This window comes from Equus caballus, chromosome 16, assembly GCF_041296265.1.
Source record: "Equus caballus isolate H_3958 breed thoroughbred chromosome 16, TB-T2T, whole genome shotgun sequence".
NCBI classification, from domain to species: Eukaryota; Metazoa; Chordata; class Mammalia; order Perissodactyla; family Equidae; genus Equus; species Equus caballus.
The window spans coordinates 84,615,907-84,630,424 of NC_091699.1; the positions used below are offsets into that span (position 1 = coordinate 84,615,907).

A 14,518-nucleotide genomic window follows, 5' to 3' on the forward strand; every position below is an offset into this window, starting at 1 on the left:
TTATAAAGCTAACTCTCCTTGTCTCCTAGCGGGAAAACTGCAAGTAGCAAGAATTCATCACCTCTGTGAAGCTTTTCTTGAAGGCTCTCCCTCCTCCAGAATCTGGAGTTATCTGCATCATTCACTTAGTATTTCATCATGGGCTGCTTTTATGGCATTCATTTCTTCTAGTGATATCCTGAATGGTTAAACTTTATTTCATATTTTAGTATGTTTTGACCATCCAATTAGTCTAAATCTCGTGTTCACCTTTTCTGATACCACCCTCAATGCACTGAATATAGTAAATAATAACTATCCATTTATTTGATTCTTCCCTTTGTCAGCTTTCTCTGCTAGTCTTTTCCCTTCTCTTGGGAAGGCTGGGGCATTTTCTAGCCCATTTCCCTGAGAAGGAGAAAAGGAGTTAGCACGATTTCTTCCAACCCCCAGACAAGCAATGACTGGGAAAATGCCATGATTTACATAACCTACCACTAATCATTTTACCCTCTTCTGAGATATAAACTGGAGGAACTCAGACCTATAAAACAGGTATATTAATCCAATACTGTCACTTAATTAAAGTGTTTTTTATTTTGTAGCTCTATCTGAGCCCTATATAAAAAAGGAAGGCTAAATTAGGCTGAATGTGAAGACTGCTTCATCAGTTACAAGTATGTTTTCATTAAAATTTTCTTTTAATTCAGCATCATCTCCATTTGGTTGTCTTGAAATGTGTATTCTGCTTCATTCTTTTGACAAATATTGAGCACTCATCAAGTATCAGGAGGTTCATTGGGACACATCAGAAAACAAAAAAGACAAAACTCACGGAGCCTACCCATTCTTACACACATATTCTGCATTATCTACACTTCATGCACTAAGTCTTCTCCTGACAAACACTACTGTTGAATCACACCTGCATGAACAGAGGTGCTGCTACATCTCTATGTATAGGTTATTGAAAAATCTAAAGTTTAAGGGGAATAGAAATTAAATACTGACTTTAGCAATTCACCTCTCAGTGAACTACTCAACAAAAACTGAACAAAATCTGAAGTTATGTAATAAAGAATACACAATAACTCTATAAAGTGGAGAGATTTTAATCTTCCATGGATAGACAGGATAGGTAAGAGTGGTACTGGCTGCTATCTGACTACAACCTGCTCTAGAGAATAGAGAGACATGGAGATAAGCTAAGTTTTGAGAGAAGAAAAATAATTTAAAATATAAAAAGAGAAAAAACACCTCCAGTTAAAATGGAATAAGAATAAGACATTACATCTGTAGAGGAATAAGGGCCAGGAAAATCTGTAGCATGAGGATACCAAAAAGAGAAAACGAAGGTAGAACAGGGAAGGGCCTAGAAGTGCAAAGTGGATCCACTATAGATTTTCAACAATGCAACAGGCCTAAAACATGTCTTCTTTGGTAGAACTTTATAGGAGGCAAAGCTTATGGTAATGACAACAGCGAATACGTAGTACTCAAAACAGATACATAAGTACCAAGATTCAAGTTATAGATAAACTAGGCCTTTTCAGCTTTACAGTTAAACAAACAAAAAAATTAAGCCTAGTTCTATTAATAAAGCCATAGACTCCAATGTATTTTCAAAGCATGTAAACAATATTCAACCCTTTACCTTGAGGGAAGTCAGTTGATCTGCCCACATTTCTATTATAGGAACAAGATGCTCAAATCCACAATCTTGAACAAGCTCTTTATTGAAATGTTGGGCTCCTCTGCTCTGTTTATAAATTATTACTGGAGCTCTTGGATTGTGAATAATTGAATTGATGCTACTCAGCACCTTTAAAAAAGACAATGTTTTTAGTTGAAATGTTTATCATTGCTCTGTCAAAGTGATATATGTTAAAGGAGTGCTTTACATTCAAAGTAACATTTTTTAGAGTTAATTTTAGACATTAAGATCTTTAACAAGATTGACAGGTAATGCTTTGAAGGACAACAGCTTCATCAACATGATTAAACACATCAGTCCTAATGAGGATCACAGACTTCACAGGAAAACTAAAATGCATTTTTAAACCATTTAGATTCGAAAGTAGTTATGAATGATTATAATCCACATAGGGAAGAGTAACCATCCAGACATCCTTAGCTAGAGTCCCACATTTCCCACTTTCTATCTCTTCATATTTAAGCGAAGTAGGATGTTAAAAGGGGTATTTCCTGTTGTTTCATAGCTTCACTTGAAGTTCAAAGTAAGGACAATAAATAAGTTCAACACCTTCTAAATCGAAAACCTGGAAACAGCACGTAGGTCTCGCTAAGAGGTGATCAAAGTGATCTTGGATAGTGACCAGCCTATCTAAGAAAATGTTAGAGAGTCATTGGACAGGATTCACCAGGACGAATGTCTTTTAAAGGAATATACAGACCTAGTGAGTGAAAAATGCTGTGTTGTTTTTCTTTTCTTCCCATAGAAAGCTACAGAAAACTACAGGTCTCCTGAGAATTTGACTTATGATGCTTATTTACAAGCAGTCTTGTTATTGTTATTTAAGTATATGAGAGTACATTTCAGTATTTCACTTGTTATGTTTAAACTCCTCTTTGAAAATGGAAAAAACAATTAACTCTTCTCCATTAAATTACTGAGAGCAGACACATAGTTCCCCCTCTCCCTCTGCCTCACACCAAATCTAAGAAGGGCAGCAGAACTCCTGAAAGAGATCAGGGAGCTGATACTGGCCGAGCTTCAGAAGCTTACAGGACAATCCCACTCCATGATGGAGGTGGAGAACCAAGGCGGATTACATGTATGTCCAGCAGTATGCATCCATATTTTGTAGTAGATTGTTTGTAAAAATTATCATCATTATTTTTCTTCCTTATATCCTCTCCCCTTTGCAGTATGACACTGCAGGATTCTCTCATCAAGATGGAGTCTAGGGGCCTGCCTGGTGGCACAGTGGTTAAGTTTGCACGTTCCGCTTCAGTGGCCCAGGATTTGCCGGTTCGGATGCCGGGTGCGGACATGGCACCACTTGGCACGCCATGCTGTGGTAGGCGTCCCACATATAAAGTAGAGGAAGATGGGCACGGATGTTAGCTCAGGGCCAGTCTTCCTCAGCAAAAAGAGGAGAATTGGCAGCAGCTAGTAGCTCAGGGCTAATCTTCCTCAAAAAAAAAAAAAAAGAAAAAGAAATGGAGTCTATTTTCTACTCCTTGAATCTGGGCTGATCCTGGGGCTTGCGCTGGCCCACAGAAAAGGAAGTAATGCTGTGCCAGCGTGGGCTCCAAGACTCGAAGGGTCTTGATTATTTCTGCTCTCTCTCTCTTTGAACTCTGTTGCTGTGTTGGCAAGCCCAGGCTAGATGGTGGATGATAAAAAGACACATGCCCCAGTCATCCCTATTACCCTGAGCCAATACCCACCCAACTCACAGAAGCAGAGCCACTTAGCTGACTTGTATCTGACAGCAGATGCATGAGGGAACCCAACCAAAATCAAGAGAACCGCCCAGCTGGCCAAGCACAATGATATTAAAGTGTTGTTATTTTAAGTAACTAAGTTTTAGGAGAGTCCGTTACACAGCAAAAATGAACTGATATACATATAAAGATAAAGATGGAAGAGAGCAAGGAGAGGAGGCAGCAACAAGAGAAGCCTGCCCTTTTACACTGTGGTAGGCCAAGAATACACCCTGTGGCCAAGCAGACACTTTAGAAGAGAGTCAAGCTTTGCTTTCATGAAAGAACACTACCTATAGCTGGAAGACTCAGGGGTAATATCACTTGAACAGGAGGAGGAAAGGGATTCATAAGAGGTCAGCTGGAAAGTGCACTGCCCGTAGAATTAACGGTACATTGCCAAAGTCCCTAGTTGGTGGGGAGGAAATAAGTGCACACACACACACACGTATACACAAGCATTCCCTGAAGAGAAAAACAGGCAGTATTTGGTCATCAGCCACAACACGGCACCAGTGCTAGACTGCACCAGCACCAGTCAAGAAAGATTCTACTCTCTTGCTTTCTATTCTCACCCAACATGCACCCTCACTGCCAAACTTGGAGAAGCCAGATACAGCAGAGGACTAGGAGAGAAGGTGGAGCAATGGCAATAGAGAAATGGACCACAGCCGCTCGCCACACTGCTTGTTTGAAGAAGCATAGGTCAGGCATGAAATAAACTAGGCATAAAGTAGAAGCTTTGAACTAAATGAGATTGAAGTTTTGATTGAGTTTTTTTTTTTTTAAGATTTTATTTTTCCTTTTTCTCCCAAAGCCCCCCGGCACATAGTTGTGTACTTTTTAGTTGTGGGTCCTTCTAGTTGTGGCACGTGAGAAGCCACCTCAGCATGGCCTGACGAGCAGCGCCATGTTCGTGCCCAGGATCTAAACCAGTGAAACCCTGGGCCGCCGAAGCAGAGCATGTGAACCCAACCACTCCACCAGCCCCTTGACTGAGATTTGAATGACTTTTTCTCCCAATTTTTCATCAAGAAAATTTTGAAACATACAAAAAAATAAAAAGAATATAAATAAGAAACACTGTATTAGTCAGGGTTCTCCAAAGAAACAGAACCAATAGGATATGTGTGTGTATTTATTTACTACAAGGAACTGGCTCAGGCCTGACAAGTCCCAAGATCTGATTGTTCTATTGAGGCCTTCAACTGATTGGATGAGCCCACTCACATCAGGGAGTGCAATCTGCTTTCCCTAGTCTTCCAACTCAAACGTTAATTTCATACAGAAACACCCTCACAGACACACCCAGAATAATGTTTGACAAAATATCTGGGCATCCATGGCCCAGTCAATTTAATATATAAAATGAACCATCACAAATACCCATATAATCACTATCTAGAGTCAACAATTGTCAACATTTTGCCATATTTGCTCACTCCAGCTATCTATCTTTTTAGCTGAACCATTTAAAGAAAATGCAGACCTGATAACACTTCACCCTCAAATACTTAAGCATGCATCTCTTAAAAGCAGGCATACTTTGAGTCAGCCCTGATGGTCTAGTGGTTAAAGTTCAGTGCTCTCACCACTTCAGCAGCTTGGGTTCAGTTCCCAGTCACAGAACCACAGCACTCGTCTGTGCTGCCATGCTGAGGCAATGTCTCACATAGAAGAACTAGAAGGACTTACAACCAGAATATACAGCTCTGCACTGGGGCTTTGGGGAGGGAAAAAAAAAAGAGGGAGATTGGCAACAGATGTTAGCTCAGGGCGAATCTTTCCCAGCTTAAAAAAAAAGTAGGTGCGGCCGGCCCCACGGCCGAGTGGTTAAGTTCGCATGCTCTGCTTCGGTGGCCCAGGGTTTCACCGGTTTGGATCCTGGGTGCAGGCATGGCACCGCTCATCAGGCCATGGAGAGGAGGCATCCCACATGCCACAGCTAGAAGGACCCACAACTAAAATATACAACTATGTTCTGGGGGGTTTTGGGGAGGAAAAGTAAAAAAACAAAAAAAAAAAAGTAGGCATATTTTCCTACAAAATCACACTATCATTATTATACATACAAAAATTAACAATAATTCCCTAATATCATCAATGCCTGCACTGAATTTTAAATATCTTAATATGTATAATATGTGACTATAACCCCTCTGCCAAAAGCAATGAGTTCTACCTTATATATCATCCAAGAAGAGGGAAGAAAGACTGAAAACAACAAGTTTAAAGGAAGAAGAGTAAAAAGCCATTTGCTTATTTACCACCATGAAGCCCAGCCTATTTAATAAACAGTTACACAAGTATAAAGACAAGATACCGTTTTTTTTTTTCCTGCTTTTTCTCCCCAAATCCCCCCCATACATAGTCGTATATTTTAGTTGTGGGTCCTTCTGGTTGTGACAAGATGCCATTTTGATCTTGAATCTTTGTCCCTATTCCTGGTAATATTACTTTAGATGTTTATTGAGGAGCTTTTTGTTTTTAGTTCAAGAGAGTGTATTTCACCATTTCACTTCTCTTATATTTAAACACATCATTTTAACAGAAAAAATTCATTAAATCTCCTCCCCTGAATTACCGACAGCAGAGCATATTCTTTCTTACGGCTTATTCACACTCTGATGACTGGCAGCAAAGATGTATTAGTGAGGAAATGGAAAAATGACAAACAATTCCCAGAGAGATGGGAATTAGAGAAAGAAAATTTACAACATAGGTCTTATCTTACTCAGAAAGAGTTTGATATGGATAAAAAATATATTTTTAAGGGTAATCACTAGATGAATAGAAAAGAATTAAGAAAATGAATGTCCTAACTACTTTAAGAGAAAAAAAAGACAAAGAAATCTCAAGCTAGCAAATGTCAAGAAAAGAATGGAATAAGAAACCATGTAAATAGCAAACAGAAAGTAAGACGTCAGGAACAAAAGCAGATATATGAATTGGTGTCAATGTCCATGAATGGTTTAATTCCCCTGTTAAAGGACAAAGCCTCTCAAATTGAATCTAAGAAACAAAATGAAGTAAAAGCCATTCAGTTATATACTGGGTACAAGAGAATTATCTAAAACACAACAGTTTTCAGAAAGGTGCCTGGGCATGTAATTAACACAGAGATATATGAAGAACCAGGAATAATCAATTAGAAAATGTAACGGAAAAAAAGATCCCCTTCAAACAAAGAATCCTAAAATTCATATGGGGCAACAAAAGACCCCGAATTTCTAAAGCAATCCTGAGAAAAAAGAACAAAACGGGAGGCATCACAATCCCTGACTTCAAAACATACTACAAAGCTACAGTAATCAAAACAGCATGGTACTGGTACAAAAACAGGTGCACAGATCAATGGAACAGAATTGAAAGCCCAGAAATAAAACCACACATCTATGGACAGCTTATCTTCGACAAAGGAGCTGAGGGCATACAATGGAGAAAAGAAAGTCTTTTCAACAAAAGGTGCTGGGAAAACTGGAAAGCCACATGTAAAAGAATGAAAATTGACCATTCTTTTTCACCATTCACCAAAATAAACTCAAAATGGATCAAAGACCTAAAGGTGAGACCTGAAACCATAAGGCTTCTAGAAGAAAACATAGGCAGTACATTCTTTGACATCAGTATTAAAAGGATCTTTTTGGACACCATGTCTTCTCAGAGAAGGGAAACAATAGAAAGAATAAACGAATGGGACTTCATCAGACTAAAGAGCTTCTTCAAGGCAAATGAAAACAGGATTGAAACAAGAAAACAACCCACTAACTGGGAAAAAATATTTGCAAGTCATATATCTGACAAAGGCTTAATATCCATAATATATAAAGAACTCTCACAACTCAACAACAAAAAATCAAACGACCCGATCAAAAAATGGGCTGGAGACATGAACAGACATTTCTCCAAAGAAGATATACGGATGGCCAATAGGCACATGAAAAGATGCTCATCATCGCTGATCATCAGGGAAATGCAAATCAAAACTACACTAAGATATCACCTTACACCCATTAGAATGACAAAAATATCTAAAACTAATAGTAACAAATGTTAGAGAGGTTGTGGAGAAAAAGGAACCCTCATACACTGCTGGTAGGAATGCAAACTGGTGCAGCCACTATGGAAAACAGTATGGAGATTCCTCAAAAAATTAAAAATAGAACTACCATACGATCCAGCCATCCCACTACTGGGTATTTATCCAAAGAGCTTGAAGTCAGCAATCCCAAAAGTCCTATGTACCCCAATGTTCATTGCAGCATTATTTACAATAGCCAAGATATGGAAGCAACCTAAGTGCCCATCAACAGATGAATGGATAAAGAAGATGTGGTACATATATACAATGGAATACTACTCAGCTGCAAAACAGAACAAAATCATTCCATTTGCAATAACATGGATGGACCTTAAGGGAATTATGTTAAGTGAGAGAAGCCAGATAGAGAAGGATAATCTGTGTATGATGACTCCACTCATATAAGGAATTTAAAAATGTGGACTAAGAGAACAGTTTAGTAGATACGAGGGGAAAGGAGGGGTGGGGGGTGGGCACAAAGGGTGAAGTGGTGCACCTACAACACAACTAACAAACATTAATGTACAACTGAAATTTCACAAGATTGTAACCTATCAATAACTCAATAAAAAAAAAAGATCCCCTTCACAATAGCAATAAAAGTTATAAAATACCTAGGAAATAAACCTAACTAGAAATATGCAAGAGCTAAATTTTAAAACATATAAAATTTTATTAAAGGCTGTAAAGGAAGACTCAAATAAAATTAGAGACATATTTCTGAGCAAGACAGTTTAAAACTGTAAAGGTGTCATTTTTCCAAATACTAATTCAAAAAGTTAATCCAATTTCACCTCCTCTTAATGGGATCTATTTTTCAATTTGACAAACTGTTCATTCAGAAGAATAAATATGCTAATAATATAGCCAAGGAAAAATTCTAAAAAGCAACAAGATACTTATCCTAAAAGCTATCAAAACCTACTATAAAACTATAGAAATTAAAAGAATATGGAAATAGTATAAAAATGAAAGAGAGTCTAGAAACAAAACTATACATATAAGAAAATACAGTAAAGTAGAGAAAGAATGGTCTATTGGAAACTGCCAACTCAAATGACTATAGAAGCCAGGTAAGAGCATAAGTGAGTGAAGCAAGCACGGTGAGGACTGGGGCTAAGTGAAAAGCACATGGCCGAATGTGACAAGGGAAGGCATAATTCTCCTCTGATAATGACTGTGCAGGAATTTGCTGCCAGATTCTTCGGCTTTTTAAGAGAAGCTAGAAAGAGGGACTTAAAAAATTTAATTAAAAAATATTAGTAATTAATTCAAAGTTTAAAAAACTCTGCATGGGACCGATAAAATATGAGTGCAGGCCTAGTTCAGTCAGTAAACTACCAGGCTTAATTGCTCATCTATTCCATCGATGGTCTACAAAACCAGTAAGGTTAGGTCTCTAAATCACACCACACAGGAAATTAAATTTCAGATGGACTAAGTAGCTAAATAAAAAACAAAACCATACAAGGACCTTAAAGAAAACACATTTACTTCTATAATAATAATACCAACAACAGCAACAACAAAAACAATAAAAAGGGCAATGGCTTAAAGGGGGAGAGTAGGGAAAAGGATTATAAAATCTTTTTAAAAGCTTACCTGCTTTGAACTAGGCCAAGTCTCTTTTAAGGGTTAAGACAAATTCTAAGTCAAGCTACCTGCAATGTTTTTAGCTAAGTAGGTATGTCATGGCAAGACAACACAGGATAAGCACACACAAATACAGGACACAAGTATTCCTTACCCACTGATAATCCATCACACTGCAATTAAAACCAAGGTTCACTACAGTACCAGTCTCTTTGCCAATTGTTTAATACCTGAAAGTATCTCTGGTCAATTAGGGCCTGCTGCAGATTATCCTTGCTGGGCTCATCTTTTTTCTCAGTGTCCTCAGCCTTTCTTTGGCCAATAATATCCTGTAATCTAAAGGGGAAAAAAGTCAAGATAATACAAAATGCTTTTCTAGACACTAGATTAAGATGAAAAACTGAGCCAATGATCCAGCTACCCTCCCAACAGCTTACACACACACACACGCGCGTGTGTGTATGCACATATACCCATACATAAAATTTTTTAAAAATTTTAAGCCATATCATCACTGGAAAACAGGAAGGTCCTCTCAATAACCACAAAGCAGAAGGAATCCCTGAAAAAGAGGATCAGACTGAAGAAGAAAGCTGTAACTGTAACCACGGGCCCAGTAAGACCAGTTCAACTGACCCCATCCTCTCAGTTTAGGAACTGAGAGTCGGCCCCTTGTGCAGTTCAGGCCAGTTGAGACCCCCAACCTATCAACTGGGCCTGTGCAAATACCCGATAAGTGACCCTTTCGATGTCAAGAGGCCAAAAACTCCTCCCTCAAATCACACTAATACCACTATTTTGTGAACACGTGTCCTATGAAGAGCCAGGAAGCTTGACTATGCTGGCACAGATCATCAATTACCTCAGTTCTCCTCATCTCCAATCATCTATCTCCACACTTCAGAATGCCCTGCCCCTCATCCTATAAATTTTGCCCCAAGCCCCACATCAGGTAGACAGATTTGAGAGCTTTCGTCTCCTGTCTCCTTGCAGGTCGACCTCACAATAAAGCTTTTTTCTTTTCTCAAAAGCTGATGCTGTAATAATTGGCTCTTTATGCGCATCAGGCAAGAGAACTCCAATTTTGTGCCGTAATATAACTACTCCCCAACACTTGCAAAAAACAGAGTAAGAAAGAACTACAGCAAAGGAGGGAAGCAACTTCCAAGACACTCCAAGTTTGGAAGTTACAGTAAGGAGAGGAAGAAGCAATGGGCAGAACAATCAGTGTGGACACTGTAGCAGCAAGAGCTAAACACTATGGTTCTTCCTTCTTCATAGTCCACTTGCGCTAAAGAACAGACAACAGTAATGCCTGGGCCAGTCAAGAGGGCACAGAAACCCAAGAGACCACTGTCCCAGGTGGCTACCGGAACTCTGAGGGAAGAGTCTCTTTGCCCAGAAACCTAACTATGTATGAGCGTATTCACCTAGTAGAAAACCCTTGCCCTTCTCCAAATATCTCTGAAGTCAAGCTAGTAAATCTTCCTCCTCTCACCCACCATGCCTTTGGAAAAATGCAGTCCCTTATTAAATTTGAGTATGCCTATCAGTTTCCTGTGGAAACCCTGACCCATTAAACTGATTCTGTGACTCATTAATGAGCTTGACCTGCTGTTTGTAAAATATAATAGCAACATTCCATCATGTCATTTGCCTGCTAAGAAAACAATCAATGGCTTCCCATTGCTTTGTTAACTAAATCTAATCTCCTTGGGTTAGCTTGAATGTCTTAACCTAATATTCCTACTGACTGGCTTCTTAGCTCATCTCTTACTACTACCCTAAACTATTTACTCCAATCACTTGTATTGCCCTTGATCTTCACTCAACCGCTTTTCTCTGCTCTCTATTGAGTATATGCCCAAAACAAATTGATAAATGGAATCAGCTCTAGGTAAAGAGTCAACCTCCTTCCTCTAGTGGACACAAAGACCTCACAATCCATTTTCCACTTGACTTCCCACCTATTTACCACATTCACATACTTTACAGGTTTGCCTAAGGGCAGCACCAGGAGCCTATTATCTAGAATACAAAAGGGACATAGCAAAACTGTTATGCTGTCTAGTGGGAATACATGTTAACTGATACATGTAAATTTAAATGTTAGTTAACCTTTCACTCAGGTAAAAATATTTAACTTATCAATGAACTGTTTGCAAATCTGATTATTAAATATAACACTACGGATATAGAACATTTTAGCTGTCAGTATAGTAACCTAAATATATAATTGTACGTACTAGTTACAGTCACTACGGGAAATGAAATGTGATTCAATTAACTAGATGAATAAAGAGATACCCTCATTTAATAATGATAGTAACTAACATATATTGAGAACCTGGTGATGATGATAATTAGTATTTATTGAGAACCTTCTCTATGCAGGAATTCTTCTAAGCACTTTACATGTATAAATTTATTTAATCCCATTGTTTTTTCTAAGTTTACAGAAGATAAGGATTAGTAAAAGCTAGGGACTCATGGGATATTGATCTTTAGTTCACTTAGTCTCACAGTAAGTATCTGCCATAGCATAAGCCTCCTGAAAAACTTTGTATTCTACAAAAACACACACTCAAACATAACAGGGCTCAGGAGAAAAGCAGTGTTAGAAACCAGACGATTTAAAACTGACGCAGCCTGTAACCAGAAAACCAGCAAACACAGTAATTGGTACCTCAGGAGGTAAGTTAGACAGCTCAAGTATGTCTAGAGGTTGCCTTAGGGGATATTAAAAATGCACAGACAGCACAGCAGAAATGTTGGCTTGAGGATGCCAAGACTATGAAGACAGAAGTGGAGCTCCCGGCCAAAGCAGCTGAGGTTAAAATAGGCGAGGGAGGAAGTGCAACTTGCCTCCAGCCCAGAGTCTGCCTAATGCTGGGGGGCAGGAGGGAGCTCTGGGTGCAGTTTCTCATTTTAAATTTTCTTAAAAAAGAGCTGAAAGGGCAGCTGCCTAGTACTAGCAGAACTTTTCCCTTTCCTGAAGGTTCTACCACTACTGCTGCTCTAGCTCCTCATACTTAGGAAAAATTGTGTGTGGCCAATGCGACTCCTATGTTATACTACTAATCATGCCCTTATTTTCCAATTGCATATGACTTAATTGGTGTTTTCAAAACCTATGTTGCAGCAGAATAGGCTGTACCCAGAAATATGCCAGGGTTGTTTTGTAGTCTCCAGAGCAGTGAGCAGGGCCTGAAGGCCACAAAAATCCCCCAAGAGTAGCTAAGGGATGCTTTACATACTTAGCAGACACTCATTCCGTGCAGCCAGCAGCAACAGCTGTATTTTTTTGTGGAGTCTGGGAAATCCAGAAAACTGCACCTCCAACTTGAAATACGCTGTGTCGTCTCCTGTTTTCTCGAGCCGTCTCCCTAAGTGTCTATGTGCAGACGCTTCATAGCTTTTAACTGTGTCTGTTGAAGCCTTTCCATGATCTCATGGCAACTCCCATTCGGGAGAAGAGGAATGAGTTGAAAAGTGGAATGCCAATTTTGTTTTAAAAAAATCATGCTAATTTAGCCACAATGATACAAAACACATGTATGCATCAACTGAGACTCTCACAATTGTATGTTCCCCGAGTCCTTTTCCCCACATTCCTAGGATTTTTTAAATGATTAGGATGAAAAGAAGGGTGGTTCTCTCCCATCTAGCAGCACCAATGCCAGAACTCTGAAGGCAACTATTTCTCCAGGAGAGGGAGCCCAGCTCCAAGCCAAATACTATACGTTATCTTTCAGGCCCAAACCATAGGCAATTACAAAGGCTTTGCCTGGAAAGCCTCATGGGGGAAGGATGCCGTCTCCACACCAGACTGATACACAGCCTGTGCACTGCATCTCTGGAGGGAGTTGCTGACTCAGTCTCCCTAACCCCTCCTTCCTGACTCTCAACTTCAGGGCCAGCCATGCTCACAGGCATTTCTGCATTCCTAACCCAGGTGCCTCCGTGCTGAGGCCTCTTTACTGGGGGGCCGTGACTAAGGCACTTTTCACTTCTTATGGGGTGGGGGAGCCTTAAATAAAACACTTTTCTCCACTCTGACTCAGTATTTTTCCACTCTCAGGCCCTCCTCTAGGCCTACGAAACAGCAGGAATCTTTTGTGCAGGAATCCTAGGCAGGGAGATGTTTCCTCCCATCTGGGCTGCATGTCACTGACGGACCCTTGCCTGGTGTCATTCCATGAGGAAAAACGGAACACATAGGAGCAAGCCCTTTTCTTTTCGGCCTCTTGCTTATACTATTGCCGTAAGTGAATAAAAGCTTGATTGTTAATTTCAGTTTGGCTCATTGTCCTAACTGACCACAACACCTCAACACTGGGGTGTTCAACACTAGTCAGCTCAACGCTAAGGGGGTGGGATTCTGATTTTGTTTTCTCCTAGCCACATACAAATACCAATGAAAAATTAAATAGAATTAGTGTAGTACCTTTGCTTATCTTGCACTGGCAGGCCTATTTGATCACTTCCTAGCAACAGAATTTTATAATCAACCTGTTTGTAATATTAACTCAAACAAGAAGAGTCCATGTTTTCCCACGTTAAATTAATAGCCTCGTTTGATATTGAAGGTTGGTTAGTTGAAAAGTAACTACAAATCTAAAGAAAAAAACTTAATTTTCTCTAGTTCTAAAAGGGCGAGAGACTTTCCCCCCTCGTTTTCTTATAGCATTTACTTTGGAAAAGTTGTAGTTGCAAGTTCTTTCTCTGTCCCTTTAAGAAGTACGTAGTAAATCTTTTTAATATTTACATAAGCCTCTTGCCAATTTTAACTCCTAGAAATGTCTTTCCTAAAAACCTTGAAACCATATCTGTTTTTTTGTTTTTTGAGGAAGATGAGCCCTGAGCTAACATCTGCCACCAATTCCCCTCTTTTTGCTGAGGAAGACTGGCCCTGAGCTAACATCTGTGCCCATCTCCCTCTACTTTATATATGGGATGCCTGCCACAGCATGGCTTGATAAGCGGTACGTAGGTCCACACCCGGGATCCAAACCGGTGAACCCCAGGCAACCAAAGCAGAGTGCATGAACTTAACTGCTACACCACCGGGTTGCCCTTTGAAACCATATCTTTGAAATGTAGACATTGAGAAGGATGGTGCCTTGTCTCTCTGTCTCTGTTAGAGTTTAGTCTAGGCTCCTGGCCCGAAGTTGTAACTTCCTGCTTTGACAAAGATATGAGAAGTTTTATTTTTCCTTTAGATAAAGACACTTCACATGTATGTAATCGGTTGAGTCTGCCTGCCTATATTAAAGGTGAGATTTCTTTCTGTCTTTTCACTGTCTTTAGCAGATTGCCCATAATGCACATCACAGTCTAGCTGAATGTTTATTCAGTAATAAAACTGCTTCTTTTTTTTTTTCTACATATGTAGAGGGTTTGCTGGGTTGACAG

The 14,518-nt window shown here is 39.5% G+C and overlaps 1 protein-coding gene across 3 annotated transcripts in view; it reads right to left on the minus strand.

The window, feature by feature from the left end:
* The window catches only part of CEP70 (centrosomal protein 70), a 59,455-nt gene that overhangs the window by 7,685 nt on the left and 37,252 nt on the right, over nt 1–14,518 (minus strand). For all 3 annotated transcript variants that reach the window (XM_070239104.1, XM_005600956.4, XM_005600957.4), the window contains exons 12-13: nt 9,334–9,439; nt 1,634–1,801 (exon numbers count right to left, since the gene is read on the minus strand). In XM_070239104.1, coding sequence (XP_070095205.1) covers nt 1,634–1,801; nt 9,334–9,439 — 274 coding nt within the window. The remainder of the gene's footprint in view (nt 1–1,633; nt 1,802–9,333; nt 9,440–14,518) is intronic.